The sequence below is a fragment of the Oryctolagus cuniculus genome, chromosome 3 (genome assembly GCF_964237555.1).
Source record: "Oryctolagus cuniculus chromosome 3, mOryCun1.1, whole genome shotgun sequence".
In the NCBI taxonomy this organism is placed as follows: Eukaryota; Metazoa; Chordata; class Mammalia; order Lagomorpha; family Leporidae; genus Oryctolagus; species Oryctolagus cuniculus.
The window spans coordinates 7,818,234-7,835,932 of NC_091434.1; the positions used below are offsets into that span (position 1 = coordinate 7,818,234).

Here is a 17,699-nt window from a genome sequence, read left to right on the forward strand (position 1 = left end):
TGCGCCGGGACGACCGGCCGCGGAGGAACACTCTGCGACCCGCGCACCCCCGGGCCAATCAGCGCCGGCCTTGCACAAAGCAAATCCCGCCTCCAGGACGCGGCCGCCAGACCCCCTTCCCCTCCTTGGCCGCCTGGGCCCGCCCACTCCGGCCCAATCCCCGCCCCACGCCGCGCACAGTTAGCGGCTTGCGATTGGCTCGCGCGACGGACGCGAGCTCTGATTGGTAGAGGAGGAGTCACGAGGGCGCCGTCGTCGCCTTTCCAGAGGCGATTACTGGGCAGGCTCAGTCTTTCGCCTCAGTCTCTAGCTCTCGCTGGCAGCCCGGCGTACGTGCTCCGGCATCTTCAGTCACCCGCGGCCGCCATCGACGCCGCTCGGGTTCCTCTAGGCTCGTCTGCGCCACAGCCGCCGCCGTCGTAAGCCGCCATCATGGTGAAGCTGGCCAAGGTAAGCGCTGAGGGCGCGCGAGCGCGAGCGCCGAGGCCTGCTGCTCAGGAGCGCGCGCGGCGTCGCGGGGAGGAGGGCCTGCGCGCCGTCCCGGGCGCGTTCGAGGGCGCCATGCTGTGGGAAGTCTCGCGCGACTGGCGGGCAGTTCTCGCGTGTCTTGGCTGCTTGGCGGCGAGGTGCGGCGCGCTCCGGCAGGTGCTGAGGGCGGCGTGGAAGGCTGCGGCGCGGGGCGCGGGGCGGCGGGAGGAAGTGAGATCCAACTCGTGCGCCGCGCGCGGGCCGGGCCCCGCCTCCGGCCGCACGTGCGCCGGCTCGCGGCCCGCCACGTGGGCCCCGCCGCGTGGGCCGCGGGGTGGCCGGGGCCCGCCGGCGCGAACCCGCGGCCCTGGCCCAGCTGCCCGGGGCCCCCCGGCCGCCGCCACGTGCGCCGGCCCCGGAAGGAGGCGCCGGGGTGCGTGCACATGGTGGCCGCCGGGCACCCCCACGTGGCCGCGGCCAGGTGAGAGGGGCAGGCCGGTTGGGGTCCGAGGTGGCTTTGTTACTTTTATGCTTTTGCGACGCTGGTGCTGCCCGGAGTTCCGACGAGGGCGCTGGTGGTGTGCGTCGGAGGCTGGGGGGGGTCCTCCCTGGAAGAGTGGCCGCTGGCTACTAAGAAGGGTGCCTGGTGCTAGGGTTGAACCCAGGGGTGAATTAAGTGGTTGAGGGTAAAAAAAGGCAGATGGGTTATTTCATCACCTTGGACTTGTTTTTTAGGTTTTGTCAAGATTGACAGGGAAACTCTGATGGGCCGTACTGTTGGTCAGTTTCAGGATCGGTTATGTTTAATGCTGAAAGTGCGTTGAGGAGGGTGATGGTTGTATTTTATTGTGGGCCGTGGAATCGATGAGGGGTGTTCATGTCCTCATTGTGTGCGTTTTAGGCTGGTAAAAACCAAGGTGAGCCCAAGAAAATGGCTCCTCCTCCCAAGGAGGTAGAAGAAGATAGTGAAGACGAGGAGATGTCGGAAGATGACGAGGATGACAGCAGTGGAGAAGAGGTAACTGGGTCGCGATCGAGGAGAAATTGGGTTGCACTTACACAGTGGACAGAATGGTGTTGGGTGTCTGAAAAGGATATGAAAAGTAGTGTGTTATTCACGTGACCCGGGGTGGGGGGTGCTTAGATGGCAGGAGACCGTTGGGTGAGTACCTGAGTGTGAGCATCTGGGATCTGTGCCCTCTGCACGGCTGGAGTGAGGTTGATACACTTCTCCTGCTCAGCATAAAGGACCAGGTGGATTCTGTCCCCCCCCTGTATGTAAGGTTTGTAGCGATTGGGTGGGTTGAAGGTGCCACCTGAGCATTCACGTTCATTGCTTGCATGGAAAGTCGGTTTTTTAGAATTCAGCAAAGACTTTACTCTTAAGTGAACTATCTGATAAACTAGGAAGTTAATGAAAATAGCTTTGAATAGGAGTTAAAATGTAGGTAAATAATGGTTCTTACAGATACAGTGTTTATTTGATGTGCTGTAATTTGTAAGGGTTGCTCAGCCAATTTAAGGCTGATTTTTATCTCAGGTCCTGTCTCAGGACAAGAATCCTGTACCACTACCCACTGTATGATCCCCAGATGATTTTTAATATTCAGATTTATTTATTTGCAAAGAGAGTTATAGAGAGGCAGAGTTCTCCCATCCACTGGTTCACTCCCCAAGTGGCTGCAACGTCCAGAGCTGGACCTATCCGAAGCCAGGATCTTCTGGGTCTTCACGTGGGTGCAGGGGCCCAAGCGCCTGGGCCATCTTCTGCTTTCCAGGCCACAGCGGAGAGCAGGATGGAAGTAGAGCAGCTGGGGCTTGAATTGGCTCCCATATGGGCTGCCGGCAGCAGTTTTATGTGCTACGCCACAGCACTTTACTTACTGTTGAACCTAACATGTTAACATGGAACATATGCAGTCTTGAACCAGAGGCAGTGCCAGAATCCACCACTGGGACCAGGGCTGCCTTTCGGATGTAGCAGAACTAACTGTTGGTGTTTGCTGTTTAGATAGTCATCCCACAGAAGAAAGGCAAGAAAGCTGCTGCGGCTCCAGCCAAGAAGGCGGTGGCTTCCCCGACAAAAAAGCCTGCGGCTGCCACTCCTGCCAAGAAAGCAGTTGTCACTCCAGGTAAAAAGGGAGCCGCCACCACGCCAGCGAAGAAGGCCGCTACCCCAGCCAAAGCGGTGGTGGCGTCGGGCAAGAAGGGGGCCGCGCTGGGCAAAGCAGTGGTAGCGGCCTCGGGAAAGAAGGGAGCGGTCCTCCCCGCCAAGGGGGCCAAGAATGGTAAGAACGCCAAGAAGGAAGACAGCGACGACGAGGAGGAGGAGGAGGACAGCGAGGAGGACGACGACGACGAGGATGAAGATGACGAGGAGGACGAGGAGGATGAGTTTGAGCCGGCGGTCATGAAGGCAGCAGCGGTGGCCCCCGCCTCCGAGGATGAGGACGAGGAGGACGAGGATGAAGACGACGATGAGGACGAGGACGACGACGAGGAGGACGAGGAAGACGGTAAGGAAGTCATGGTGGCTCCTGGCTCTGGGAGGTTTCCACGTAGCCACGTGGGGTTGGATTAGAGTCCTTCCTGGGGTCCTCTGGGCTCTTCCTGTGGCCTTGAGTGTGGGGGTAGGGCGTTCTTTCCTCCAGAGCATCCCAGAGCCAGAGTTGGTGTGGGAGATCCTTCCAGACTGACTAGACGGCTCCTTTCAGACTCTGAAGAAGAAGCCATGGTGACCACACCAGCCAAAGGGAAGAAAGCGCCGGCGAAAGCTGCCCCCGTAAAGGCGAAGAGCGTGGCTGAGGAGGAGGAGGAGGACGACGACGACGACGAAGAGGATGAGGATGAGGAAGATGACGATGAAGAGGAGGAGGAAGACGAGGACGAGGAGGATGAAGAGGAGGAGGAGGAAGAAGAGGAGGAAGGTAATCTCTACAATGAGCCTGTTTCTCTGTGAACTTGTGAAGCAGCCTTGCGTGTGACTGCTCACAGGTGACACTGTTAACCTTGTCCAGAGCCTGTCAAAGAAGCACCTGGAAAACGGAAGAAGGAAATGACCAAACAGAAGTCAGCTCCAGAAGCCAAGAAGCAGAAAGTGGAAGGTACCTGGGAGAACTGGGGTGTTGGGTGGGGTGACTTCTGATAGCACAAGTGATGAACGACAAGGGGACTTAATGCTGAAGCCTGATGGTACATGTGATACACTGATGTGCTGTGTGGGCATTTTGTACTGGAAGCTGATTTTTTACCATATTTTAGAGACTGATAAGTAATTTTTTTGTACAGCCACAGAACCAACCACATCTTTCAATCTGTTTGTTGGAAACCTGAATTCTAGCAAATCTGCTCCTGAATTAAAAACTGGTATCAGTGATGTTTTTGCTAAAAACGATCTTGCTGTTGTGGATGTCAGAATTGGCACAACCAGGTAGGTGCTTTCCCTTCCTGTTGACATCCATGGGTCTGTTAATAGCTCCTCTAGCTGCCTTCACCTGTGTGGTTTCCTTAAACATAGATGTGTGAACGTGTTCAGTAATTTGACAATGTTGAATGAAGTCATTGGATTTTTAGAATCTAGAACCCCGAAATCCCTAATCAACCCTAATGTTATCGGACAGACTAATTCATAACATTTGGGTAATTTGGTGTTGAGTTCTTAGAAATCCCTTTTAGAAGATTTAATTTATTTGAGAGGTAGTTACAGACAGAAAGGTCTTCCATCTGCTGGATCATTCCCCAAATGACTGCAGCAGCTAGAACTGGGCTAATCAGGAGCTTCTTCCAAGTCTCCCACATGGATGCAGGGGCCCAAGCACTTGGGAAATCTAGTGTTCTCCCAGCTCATAGCAGAGAGCTGGATCAGAAGACCAGCCTGAACTCGGGGATCGAACTGGCACTCAGGTGTGTTTGCCTGCATTATAAGAGAATTAAGATGCCATGCCAGTCCTACTTCTGTCAGCTGTGTAGTCTGAGTGGTTATCAGTGTTTTTGCTGCTACTGTCTTGATTCTTAAATGGGTGTGTCAGCAAGTCTGAGTTGTGACTGGCCCATCCAGAGTTAACTGAACTTGAAAATCATGTCTTGGAACTTCAGTCTGCTCCTCAGCCATTTGTGGAGGCAAGGTGGTGGTTTTTGTCTTGTTTATTTTACTTAATTGCAGTAGTGCCGTTGCTGCTCAGAATACGGTCTGTGCCTTTTCCTCTGAGAAATGTCCCTCTTTCATCTTAAAGGAAGTTTGGCTATGTGGATTTTGAATCTGCTGAGGACCTAGAAAAAGCCTTGGAATTGACTGGTTTGAAAGTCTTTGGCAATGAAATTAAACTGGAGAAACCGAAAGGAAAAGACAGCAAGAAGGGTATGTGTGGCTTTCACAGATGACGGCACCAGCGTGTCCAAGGTAGAAGGGTTGCAAGTTGCCATTCTCATCCAAAATGCTTGGGACCAAAAGAGTCTCCATGCTTCAGGTTTTTCTTTGAAGATTTTGGGATATTTTCCATATATAAACAAATAGCTTGGGGATGAGACCCTATCTTAAACACGTTTTACACACAGCCTGAAGGTAATTTGACATTTTTAGTCTACCTGCGTTTTAACTTCTAAAGGAGGGAGAGACTAGATTCCATTTACTGGGTTATTCCTCAGAGGTTCACGAGTGCTGAGGCCTGGCTGGAGCCACAACCACAATCCAGGCCTTGTACCTGGGTGGTAGGGACCCTGCCGACTGTCATGCAGGGTCTGTATCAAGGAACTGGGGATACCCAGGTACTCCAGAAGGGGTGCAGCTGTCTCAGTGCTAGACCAAGTGCCCAGTGCAGTCCTGACACGATGAGCTGTGGAACTTCCCACTCGAGGTGTGTATTGGGGGCTCAGAAAGTTGGGTGTGTTTTTATTATTAGAGATGCTCAGTGCTCAACCTGAAATAATGGACACGAGCTTGCCTCCACTTGCATCTTTCAGCTCTATTTTTTATATGCTTAGATTGTTTTCTGTTGCTCAAAGGTACTGACCACCTTCTATAGATCGATTTCTCTGTTCTAGATGCCCATTTGACAGTATGCAATGTGGGAGACCCACTTGGTTCTCCCTACAAAGTCTTGGACATCGTTGGATTCAAATTTTGAATAGAACTGGGGCTTTGTGTGTGCGTGCACATTTATCCCTGTTATTCATTAAGGTTACAGAGTTGGTGTTGTATTTTTCTAGATCGAGATGCAAGAACACTTTTGGCCAAAAATCTCCCTTACAAAGTCACTCAGGATGAATTAAAGGAAGTGTTTGAAGATGCTGTGGAGATCAGACTGGTCAGCAAGGATGGAAAGAGTAAAGGGTATGTTTGAGGATGGTTACCGTCAGTACAGTTCTTGACCTGATACCAGGAGTGCCGCTCCGGTCTCATGGGTGCGTGATGGCTTAGAAGTGCCTGGTGGGGCTGCATGGTGGTATTTCACATGGTGACAGACTGCTTGTGTGACAGTGGGCCTGTGAGCCTACATCGCCTAGTGCTGTCATGGCTGTCGCAGTTTGTGTAGACAGGCTCCACAAGAACACACCCCTGTCACTAAGGGACATGTGACTGACACAGTGGGTGGGGTGTCAAGAGTAGAAATAGGGGGAGGTCAAGAGAAGTTGGCAGTGGAGAAATGGGTGTTTGCCAGATCTGTGTGGCGAAGTTTGAAACATTGGTGTTAATGCTTTTAAATCCGTAAGTACTTTGTCCCTTTTTGCAGGATTGCTTATATTGAATTTAAAACAGAAGCTGACGCAGAGAAAACCTTTGAGGAGAAGCAGGGAACAGAGATCGACGGGCGGTCTGTTTCCCTGTATTACACTGGAGAGAAAGGTCAAAATCAAGACCATAGAGGGGGAAAGAACAGCACCTGGAGCGGTAAGAGTTCGTAGGCTTCTTACAGGGAACTCTTTGAGTAAATTAGCATTACTGAGACATAAATAAAGATCAGGCAGGTTCATGCTGCTCATTGTGCTGGGAAATCATTCCCATCAGAACACGGGGAAGCTGGGGTGGCAGTGTGGCGTGGTGGTTACCCTGCCACCCGGCACCGGCAGCCCACGCTGGAGCGCTGCTTCAGGTCGTGTCAGCTCTGCCTCATTCCAGCTTTCTGTTGATGCACATGAGAAGGAAGCCATTCATGGCACAAGTGCTTCCTACCCATGTGGGAGAGCTGGGTGGAGTCCCTGCTCCTGGCTGTGGCCTTTCCAGCCCTGGCTGTTTCAGGCATTTGGGAAGTGAGCTGGCAGTTGGAAGAACAGTTTCTCTCTTTCTGCCTTTTGAATAAATAAATCTTAAGAGCATAGGCAAGGCCGGCGCCGCGGCTCACTAGGCTAATCCTCCGCATAGCGGTGCCGGCACACCGGGTTCTAGTCCCGGTCGGGGCGCCGGATTCTGTCCCGGTTGCCCCTCTTCCAGGCCAGCTCTCTGCTGTGGCCAGGGAGTGCAGTGGAGGATGGCCCAAGTGCTTGGGCCCTGCACCCCATGGGAGACCAGGAAAAGCACCTGGCTCCTGGCTCTTGCCTTCGGATCAATGCGGTGCGCTGGCTGCAGCACACCGGCCGCAGCGGCCATTGAGGGTGAACCAACGGCAAAAGGAAGACCTTTCTCTCTGTCTCTCACTGTCCACTCTGCCTGTCAAAAAAAAAAAAAAAAAAAAAAAAAAAGCATAGGCCAATGTTATTTTACTTTGTTTAAAAGGCAGAGCTCTTTAGTCTGCTTCATCCCCCAAGTGCCCACAACAGCCAGGAGCCAGGGAATCCATCCGGGTCTCCCATGTGGATAGCAGGGGCCCAAGGACTTGTGCCAAACACTGCTGCCGTTAATCAGCTCACGCAGCGTCCAGAGTGCTGCCTTAGCCGTCGAGCCACACTCCTGTCCCCGCAGCTGTTCCGGGAAGACACCAGTAGTCAGCTTCCACGTGTGAGAAAGGACAGAGTGCACGGTGCTTGCACGTGGTGACTGGGCCGTGTGTTGAGGAAGGGAGGTGGGGCTTCCTCAACGTCAGTAGGGCAACTTTTTCAGGTAAAAAATCTTAAGAACAAGAAACTACACCTAGGAACCGCTGATTCAGAGTCTTAAGGGTGGCGTCTATTTGCAGGTGAATCAAAAACTCTGGTGCTGAGCAATCTCTCCTACAGTGCAACAGAAGAAACTCTGCAGGAAGTCTTTGAAAAGGCAACGTTCATCAAAGTGCCACAGAACCAAAATGGCAAATCTAAAGGGTAAGTGTTGTGTCTGTAGGGGTAAAGGGCACAGCCACTCTCCTGGCAGAAGCCGAGGGGGTTGACAGCACACGCAGGTGGAAAAGCATTTCCGTATCTGCTGGCGGGAAAAGGCCTGGCGTCACGTGAGCCTGGTAACGCTCTGTATTGATGGTTGATTCCCAGGTATGCGTTTATAGAGTTTGCCTCATTTGAAGATGCGAAAGAAGCTTTAAATTCCTGCAATAAAAGGGAAATTGAGGGCAGAGCCATCCGGCTGGAGTTACAGGCACCCAGAGGGTCACCCAACGCAAGAAACCGTAAGTTCCTGTGGGCGGGATGTGGTGGCTGGGGCGGACGCTCTGTTGTGCTGAGTGAATGGCAGCTGGATATGATGACAGACGGCCTGAGAAGGAATGATGAAATCTCGAGAGAATTCCTCTAGATAGTCAAGTTCTGATCTGGCTGTCAGCTCAGCGGCGGCTTTGGCAGTGGCGGATCTTACTGCAGCCGATGGCTGGAGTTGGCAGTTCACTGGGTCGCTCTGCTCCAGCGTGGAGACGTCATGTGGGAACTTATATCACAGGCAAGCTTTCTTCCCCCCAGAGCCAACCAAGACCTTGTTTGTCAAGGGTTTGTCTGAGGAGACCACCGAGGAGACGTTAAAGGAATCATTCGACGGCTCTGTCCGGGCGAGGATAGTGACGGACCGGGAGACGGGATCCTCCAAAGGGTAAGGTGCAGGGAGCGTGCGTGCAGTGCGGCTTCCGCTCGGCTGCGCTCCTGGGCGGAGCGGGGCTAAACCAAGTCTTCTCACTGAGCTCCTTTCTGTCAATTGGTGGCAGCTTACGGATTCGCAAGAGAAGAAGAGACAATTCACAGAACTAGCATTATCTTACCTTCTGTCTTTACAGAGGTATGTTTGCTGTTTTGTGAGACATCTGCCATGCACACCATCACTTAGCCGGTTTCCACAGGGAGCTGTGCTGTCACTTGGGTCTTTTCTCACCGACAGGCAAAGCTGCTTGCAGTGGGCTCGCTGGGCACTGCTTACCACGTGGTTTCGTTCTGTTTCAGGTTTGGCTTCGTAGACTTCAACAGTGAGGAGGACGCCAAAGCCGCCAAGGAGGCCATGGAGGATGGGGAGATTGACGGCAACAAAGTCACTTTGGACTGGGCCAAGCCGAAGGGTGAAGGTGGCTTTGGGGGCCGTGGCGGAGGCAGAGGCGGCTTTGGAGGCCGAGGTGGTGGCAGAGGAGGCCGTGGCGGATTTGGTGGCCGAGGCCGGGGAGGCTTCGGAGGTAAGGCTGGTGGGGCTGCCTCGGGGCCTCTGCTGGACACTGCGTGGCGCTGAGTGCCAGGGCCGAGTTCCTGGACCACTGTGGGGGGACTGAGTGGGTCGGCGCCATTCCCTGATCTCGTCTTACCTTCCCGCAGGGAGAGGAGGGTTCCGAGGCGGCAGAGGAGGAGGCGGAGACCACAAGCCACAAGGAAAGAAGACGAAGTTTGAATAATTTCTTCTGTCCCTGTCTTTCCCTCTTCCATTTGAAAGCAAGGACTCTGGGGTTTTTACTCTGTTAACCTGCACAGTGACAGAGCCTTCTGAGGACATTCCAAGACAGTGTGTCTGCACACAGTCCTGTGTCTGCTTGGAAGTCGTAGAGATAACATTTCAAGGGCGATACCTGTCGGTTTTGACTGGATATTCATATAAACTTTTTAAAGAGATGAGTGATAGAGCTAACCCTATCTGTAAGTTTTGAATTTATATTGTTTCATCCCATGTACAAAACTTTTTTTTCCTACAAATAGTTGGGTTTTTTTTCCCGTTGAGGGCTTGTAAAGGAAAACAGAATGTTTTATCATGATTTTTGCTTCAGTGACTTTAGGACAAATTAAAGGTCCTAAACTCTGGTCCCAGGCTTGTACCTTCCTAAAGACATCACTGATCATCGTGTCAGAGCCAGCTCTGCCACTCAGCGCCCACCCCACCCAGTGGAAAGGCTGGGTGCTCCAGTGCCAGGCATCCCAGCAGGGAGTCCTCCACGGATTGTCCCCAGCAGTTGTTGGGGGCCACTGCAGCTTCTCTGTTTGCAGGTGCTCTAGAAAGAGGCCCAAGAGCACTTTCCAGGGGTTCTGGGATTTGGAATTGAGAACACGGTGAGGGTCGGAATCTGAGGGGGAGCGGCAGCCCAGTGGACCAGGTCCTGGCACCGTGCAGAATGCTGGTGTTCTGTGGGCGGAGCTAAAGGACAGGCCTGGGCCAAGGGACCATTGTGGGCACAACTGAAAAGCTGCCCCAGAGTAGCTAGACAGCCTGGTCAAAGGTCAGTTGTGATTGGGCCGAAGAATGAAGCTGACGCAATACTGAGATGCGGTAGACTCAGGAAGCAGCCTGAAGAATCCGTTTTGCCCAGGTTGTCTTGCTGTGGGACGAGAAAATGAAGTGCCCAGGGCTTCTAGCCACCACGTGTCCCCCCTCCCTAGGGTGGCTGGTGTGGGCAGTGACCACCTCCAGGGGAGGTTCTGTGGCTGCGAGGGAAGAGCAGGTGAGCCCAAGAAGAGGAAGGAGGTCTAGTGCTTCACGTTCAGCTGCCGTGGGGTTTATGTGCTGTAGGTGGAAGCCTAGGAAGATGTTGAAAATGAGGCTGGTCGGCTGAACACTTCTATTCTGTTCAGCGATACCTGTGTCACAGTGGCTTCCATCGCTGGTTGCCTCTGAGGGGCATGTCGGGGCTGGTTTCTGAGGTGCTCGTGGGCCTAGAGCCATCCATCAGCCTCCATCCATCAGCAGGAGTCCGTTCCCCAAGCTCAGGCATAGCCCAGCCACTCCTGTGCTTGGGGAGGGTAGGGGGCAGGAGGACTCACCTCACAAGAAGCTACAAAGCGTGGCTCCTAGGCTTGGAAGGGCTTGGATTCATTGGCCTTAGGTTTTGAAAAAACAGCTGGTGTTGGCTGCCTGGGCATTTGCACCTGTTGTCCAAAGAGCAAGCGGGGCTGTGCTTCCCACAGGGGGAGTAGGCGGGGGGCGCCAGTGGCCGAGCTCTGCTCAGTGCTGGGTCACTCAGGTGTGCTGGCCCCGTGGGATGAAGCTGAAGCTGCAGGTGTGGGGAGGAGGCCTGAGGTGGTGTCCCTGCCTGGTGCTCTATTGCTGGTTTGGTGGCTTGGGCCAGGGCTTTGCAGCCATTTTAGGAAAATGAAAGTTTCCCTTTTGGCAAATGGTTGTGGGCACTTCCGTGGTTCTCCCAGCAGGTGGCAGCAGCAGCCTGTGGGGAAGGGGAAGTCCCTGGTAGAGGCTGTGAGAAGCTGGGGGAGGCCTGGCTTCAGGCCAGTGAGTCACCCTCAGGCTAGGGCCGAGGAGCCTGGGAGCTCAGCCAAGACACCTGGGGAAGTGTCTCTAGGACAACTGGGGAGCTTCATCCTGTGCCCACTGCCACCACTGATGGTGTCACCCACACGTTGGGAATGGTGCCCACTAGGGATGCCAAGGACGAAAGGCAGCCAAGTCCAGTGGTCGGGTGGCTCCTCCTTCCTACACCCCCCACCCCAAGGCAGACTGTAGGGGGTGGCACTGGGGTAGGAGGGACAAAGAGTCCCAGGACTTGTGGAGTCTCCATCCAGTTAACAGGGTCACCAGCTGGTGGCCCCTGCCAGCCCTAGGAGCCCAGGGACTCACCTGGGAAGTGGTGAAGGGACCTTGGGGAAGCCACACATGGGGGGGGGCGGGGGGGGGCTGGGCCAAGGTGAAGATAGGAACTCAGGTACTAGGGTTGCCACTGCCTCCATGGATCCAGCACAGTAACCAGCGCTCTAGGACACACGTGTTCAAGGGTCGCCTAAGCAGCTGCCCCAGGAGCATATGGGAGTATGCTGTGCCCACCACAAGTCTCCACACTGCACAGGGCAGGAACACCTCTGGTCTATTCCACGTTACAGTGCCACTTAGGGCCCAGCTACTGTGCTTCCAGGTCAGTGTAACGGCCTTTCAAATGCCATTTCATATCTGGGTTTCATTCCCACCCAACTGCTCTGTGCTAAGGAGCAGTGCGATGGGATTCCTGCCACCTGTGTGGGAGAAAGGACTTCAGAGGTTGGAGAGCTCTTTGAACCACTGACTCACTCATGGCTACAAAGGCCAGGGCTGGGACAGGCCGAAGCCAAGGAGCCTGAAACTCCACCTGGGTCCTGGGTCTCACGCGGGTAGCAGGGGCCCAAGCACTTGAGCCATCTTCTGGCACCTTCGCAGGCGTGTTACGGGGTAGCTGGGATTCTAGCCGGAGCTCACGTGAGATGTGCGAGTCCCACCACTGGGGTGATTTCTATCCCCTGTGACCCCCGAGGTTAGCACTGAGAAGCTGTCTGGTGTCTTTGGGGGAAAAATGGGTTAGGTCAGCTTTGTTCAGGCAGTTCAAGGTTAATGGGGCCACAGTCTGGGACGAGGCTGTGTGTGGGTCACTTGATGCAGCTGTTGTGGGCCAGGGCCTCGCCGGCACTGAGCTGGCTCCCTCCTAGGAGCCACACATCAGTGTTTGCCAGGCCAGGGCCTGGGCCGATCCCGATCCGCTGGAACAGGACGTCAATGGTCCCGACATCAGGAGGGGGCACCAGCTTCGTCCCGGTGCCCACACCGCGCTGGCTGACCACCAAGGTGAGTGCCCGGACACTGGTCTGCTGCCTACACTTGCACTTCAAGGGTGGTTGGGGGTTCATCAAAGAGGTCTCTTCCCACCCAAGTTTATAGATCCCTGAATTCTCTTGGTGGACACCGTGGGGCTTTGGATCGCAGCTTAAGATCTCGTGTGATGGGGCCGGTGCTGTGGTGTAGGTTAAACTTCCCTGTGTGGGCAGCGGTTTGAGTCCAAGCTGCTCCAGTTCCATCCAGGTCCCTGCTAATTCTCCAGGGAAAGCAGTAGAGATGGCCCAAGTGTCTGGGCCCTGCACCTGTGTAGGAGACCCGCAAGAAGCTCCTGGCTTTGGGTCCGCCCAGCTCCGATTGTTGGCCATCTGGGGAGTGAACCAGCTGATGGGAGAGTCTGTAACTCTGCCTCTCAAATATTTTTATAGAGATTTTATTTGAGAGAGTGAGACAGGGAGAGACAGAAAGGTCTCCATCTGCAGGTTCACTCCTCAAATGGCCACAACAGCCGGAGCTTGCTCCAGGTCTCCCACGTGGGTGCAGAGACCCAAGGACTTGGGCCATCTTTTTTTTTTTTTTTTTTTTTTTGACAGGCAGAATGGACAGTGAGAGAGAGAAAGGTCTTCCTTTGCCGTTGGTTCACCCTCCAATGGCTGCTGCGGCTGGCGCTGCGCTGATCCTAAGCCAGGAGCCAGGTGCTTCTCCTGGTCTCCCATGGGGTGCAGGGCCCAAGGACCTGGGCCATCCTCCACTGCACTTCCAGGCCACAGCAGAGAGCTGGACTGAAAGAGGAGCAACCGGGACAGAATCCAGCGCCCCAACCCGGACTAGAACCTGGTGTGCCGGCGCTGCAGGCGGAGGATTAGCCTATTGAGCCACGATGCTGGCCTACTTGGGCCATCTTCTGCTTTCTCAGGCCACAGCAGAGAGCTGGACCCCGGATAGTGGAGCAGCCGAGACTAACTGGGGCCCACATGGGATGCTGGCACTAAGACCTCGTGTGAAGACGAACAGAGGAGCCTACAGAAGGACCCCTAGCACTGGGGGTGGGCTGCAGGCAGCGAGGCTCCCACACTCCCAGAAGACAGGGAGGCCTGGGTGTGCTCTGTGGCCAGCCGATGGCCTCAAGCTGCGGTTGTGGGATCCGTCCTGTAGGGGCCAGGGAGGGGTTGGCTCCCAGAGCCCCTCCCTGTGTACCGCCCTCAGACCTCGGGGCTGGGCTTGGACCCCTCTAACCCCTCTGCTGGGCTCCTGTCACCTGCAGTCTCTGGTGCTTCCGGAAGCCTGGTCCCAGGGACCCCACACACCACCGCCTGACAGAGTCCCCTCTCTGTAGCTGAGAACTGGACCTCACATGCAAGCCTGGCTGAGCTGCCCGTGGCCGGCCTTGGCGATGGTCAGGTCTCGGCTTTGCCAGCACCAGCTCTTCTGCTCTGGTAAGGCCCTGGCCTGAGTTAGCCCGGGGTGCCCCATCATCCCTGGCATGGCGTGGCGTGGAGGACCCCGCTCTGGCTCGCCCTGGGGAGAGGCCGACCCAGCGCTTGGAACTGCCCGGCCTCTGCGCAGGGCCACGCCCTCGTCTCACCCCACAGGGCTCCTGGGAGGCTTCAGGGGTCTCAGTCGGCCTCACTGCCAGGTGCCACGGCCCAGGCGGGGACAAAGGGCAAGTGCTTCTCCTGACAAGCATTCGAGAATCGTGGGCTTTGCCCAGCGTGAAGGTGGCAGGGCAGATGGCGGACACATCACAGGCTGTGGGGACAGATGGGTGGGCAAGGTGAGGGCACAGTGTCCCTTTAGGCACCACCCTCAAGTTCAGGGTCCCGGGACCACCTTACTTGACAGCAGCCGGTGATGCAGTTGGGAGTCTGCCGTGTGGAGACTTGGAGACAGGGCTCCCTGGAACCCATCACGCTCACGGCCATGGTTACCCCAGGGAAGCCAAAGGAAGAGGCCCGGCGTGGACCTTGGGCATTTCTCCCCACAAGGTCACAGATGGCAGTGCCAGGACAATGCACACTCTCAGCGCGGCCAGCCAGGGGTGGGGGCCTGGGCACCGGAGCCCAGAGTTTGCCCAGCAGTGTAGTTACGTGGGCAGGACGGCCTGCCTGCCCCCACCAGAGGGGTTGAGCTCGGGCTCAGTCCGCCTCACCCCAGGGTGTTTTGTCCGTGTTGAGTGTCCTCGTTGGGGCAAGCTCTCAGGCTGATGATAACTCCCCCTGGGCCACCTCCCCGCTCCAGGACAAGGGACAAAGGCCAGTCTCTCTGGGGGAGACCCAGTACCTCAGCCCCTGACCTCTGCCCTCGAGCTGGGTGTGCACCCCAGTTCTGGGGCGCCTTCTGCTCAGCAGGTGCCCACAGCCCTCCCAGCCGGGGAGCTGGCAGAGCAGGCTGAGGCCGCGGGCAGATCCCCATGCCTGGCTCACTGAGCTGCCCTCCCCTGCCCCAGGGGCAGACTCCACCAGTGGTTCCGAGGAAACTGACTTTCCCAGCACCTGTGGACAAACCCGGACTCCTGACTGGTCACCCGCCGAAGAGCAGCAAGAGTTCCCTGGTGACCACAGGGCGGCCCTTTGGTTCCCCCTTGTGGATTCTTGTGGAAGTGGCTCCCCTGAGCCCCGTGCTGTCTGTCCAGCCTGAATTCCAGCTGAGGTTGCCAGAGGGTGGAGCGCCCCCGTTGGGAGGACAGACTGGATCCGAGAGCTGCCATTCCCCCTGGTGCTGGGCTGACAGGGGTGCAAGCAGACTGCAGGGACTTGAGCAACTGGGGACGGGACGGCAGAGACGGTGGCCAGCACTGTGCGGACTTGGGCTGTGCGGGCAGTAGCTGGAGAGCTTCCTGGGATGCAGGGAGCTCTGGTTCTGCTCCTTTCTTGATATGTGAGCGCCCTGAGCCCCTTGGAAAGGCCAGGGAGAGGGGCAGGTGCAGCAGAGGGCGTGGTCCCTCGGGGCCTGGGGAGGGGCCAGCCCAGGAGAGGAAGGCAGTGAGCCCCACTCCTCCCCCCAGAAGAGAGGCCAGGGGTTGGAGGAGAGCGGAGCTCTCCGGTGCGCCCGGGAAACGTGGAGCTGCAGGCGGGATGGAGCGGTGCTGGCACAGCCGATGATGCCTACCGGATGGCACACATTTAAGGTGGGCCGAAGACATCAAGGTGAACGGTGGAAATAAAAGTACCAAAAGAAAATATGGGAGAATTTATTACTTTGAAGGTTTATTTATCTATTTGAAAGAGTGACAAAGAGAAAGCCAGGAAGAGACTGAGACAGATCTCCCATCTGCTGGTTCACTCCCCAAATTCCTGCAACAGCCAGGGCTGGGCCAAGATGAAGGAGGGAGCCGGGGGTGCAATCCAGGTCTCCCACGTGGGTGGCGGAGACCAGAATACTCGGTCCGGCTCCTGCTGCCAGCCACAGTGCCCATCAGGGGGTGCAGGAAGCCTGACTGGAGGCAGAGGAGCCAGGTGCCCCTCTATGGGACGGGGCGTCCCACGCAGAGGCTTAACCATTGTGCCAAATGCCCAACCCTGCAACGGGGCTAACACAGGGAGTTAGGGACCTGCAGAAACGCTCGGGGAGGTGGGAGAGGAAAAGGTCAGGGAGGTTCTGGAAGTGAAGGGATGTCGGGGAAGGCTCTGCCAAAGATCCCTGGCCGTGGTAGAAGCAAAGCAGACGGTCCCAGGAGGGCAGCTGGGGCGCGGGGCGCTGTCGCCAGCATCTCAGCCGCTCACAGCTCCGCAGTGGGGGTCCTCAGGGGGGCTGCCTGGAAGCCGAGGAGAGCCGGGATCCACTGTTCACCCAGAGTTGCTGCCGGGTGCAGGAGAGCCATGACTTGTACCGCCTCTGCCGGCCGAGTCTGCTGAGGTGGCCCTCGCGGCCCGAATGCAGCCTGGAACCTCGTGGAAAGGGGTTCTGGAACAGGGAGGGGTGGGAGGAGGCCCCACCAGCAGAGCTGTGCACCAGCGGGGGCGGGGTCAGCACAGGCTGGTGCACTCATCCACACCGGGCAGCTCCCCGCGGGTGGGCGGCGCAAGCTGACCTCTCAGATCCCCGCAGAGAGAAAGCAGACGGCGGACAGCCCGGCCCGTGCCCCTCTGTGCCAAGTGCACGGATGCCTGCACACGCGTGGCATGGAAGTCGGGGCTGACGTCACTATATTCTCTCCTGGGATTTTTTTTTTAAAGATTTATTTATTTATTTGAAAGGCCTTTCAAATAAGCAAAACCTTTTTAAAAGTTTTTTTTTTAATATTTATTTATTTGAAAGGCAGAGTTACAAAGAGAAGTAGAGAGAGAGAGAGGTCTTCCAACTGCTGGTTCACTCCCCAAATGGCTGTAATGGCTGGAATTGAGCTGATCCGAAGCCAAGAGCCAGGAGCTTCTTCCAGGTCTCCCAAGTGGGTACAGGGGCCCAAGGACCTGGGCCATCTTCTACTGCTTTCCCAGGCCATAGCAGAGAGCTGGATCGGAAGTGGAGCAGCTGGAACTTGAACCAGTGCCCATGTGGGATGCCGGCACTGCAGGCTGTGACTTAACCTACCGCACAGCGCCAGCCCCTTTTCTGTGATTTCATACGATGGGCATGGGCAGGTACGCATTCTAAATGTCAGGAACAAACTTCACAGAGGAGGACAGACCCTTGTCCAGTGCCCCGGCTGTGCCCAAAGAGTTCCTTCTGGTTTCTTCTGCGGGTTGTGGCCTTTAAGGGGTGGCCCATGTCCTCGAAGGAGGCCCAGCATGGTCGTGAGCACAGATCTGCGTCCGGGGGCAGAGCCGTCTCTCTGACTGCAGCCCCCGGGGCCAAGGGGCACCATGGTTTAGTAGGCTTAGCCTCCACCTGCAGTGCCAGCGGGGAGGGCGGGGGCGGGCCCAGAGCTCGCTCCGCCCCCAGGGGGCCGGCTCCGCAGGCGGGCTTCTCCGGGCTCCTCCTCCTCCTCACCCTCTACCCTCCCGCCTCCCTTCCCGTTTCCAGCCCAGCTGTTCATCCTCCTAATTCCTGGGCACCTGTTCTCTAAACCGAATGGCTCATCTCGGTCAAGGGTCACGGGTCGCAGGGACCACGATCCCCGCCCCCCACCGCCTCCCCGGGGGTCCCCCAGTCAGCAGGAGGGAGTCAGGGTCTCCAGCCATCGTGTGGGGTGAAGGGCATGACCTCACGGGCTCCAGGGGTCGCCGGCACTGGTCTCCCACCCCCACCCTCGCCGCTCGTGTTCTGCCCCTGCGCAGGTGCCTCCCTCTTCGGCCCTGTGCCCAGGGGCTCTTGAAGCACTGGTCCCCGCCCTGCGCCTCCGGCGGACAGTGATGGAGCCCCGCCCCGCCCCGCCCCACTGCGCTGGCGCGGGCCTCACGGCCTCTCAGGCTTCTCTGGATTCCGTTAGTTCTCGGCTCTCCAC

General features: G+C 56.5%; 1 protein-coding gene and 3 non-coding genes across 4 annotated transcripts; all 4 read left to right on the top strand.

The window, feature by feature from the left end:
* The first annotated feature begins 221 nt into the window (after positions 1-221).
* NCL (nucleolin) lies at positions 222-9,594 on the top strand. Its single transcript, XM_017343189.3, has 14 exons — positions 222-450; positions 1,370-1,486; positions 2,480-2,984; positions 3,183-3,395; positions 3,486-3,572; positions 3,757-3,898; positions 4,701-4,825; positions 5,674-5,797; positions 6,198-6,355; positions 7,578-7,701; positions 7,867-8,000; positions 8,287-8,413; positions 8,758-8,981; positions 9,118-9,594. The coding sequence occupies exons 1-14, from the start codon at positions 433-435 to the stop codon at positions 9,192-9,194; spliced, it is 2,175 nt and encodes a 724-aa protein (XP_017198678.3). The 5' UTR covers positions 222-432; the 3' UTR covers positions 9,195-9,594.
* Positions 3,615-3,683, top strand: LOC127491905 (small nucleolar RNA SNORD82). Its single transcript, XR_007920833.2, has one exon. It is a non-coding gene; the product is annotated as a small nucleolar RNA SNORD82 (small nucleolar RNA).
* On the top strand, positions 8,067-8,145 carry LOC127491907 (small nucleolar RNA SNORD20). Its single transcript, XR_007920835.1, has one exon. It is a non-coding gene; the product is annotated as a small nucleolar RNA SNORD20 (small nucleolar RNA).
* LOC127491901 (small nucleolar RNA SNORA75) lies at positions 8,488-8,623 on the top strand. Its single transcript, XR_007920829.1, has one exon. It is a non-coding gene; the product is annotated as a small nucleolar RNA SNORA75 (small nucleolar RNA).
* Positions 9,595-17,699: the final 8,105 nt, after the last annotated feature.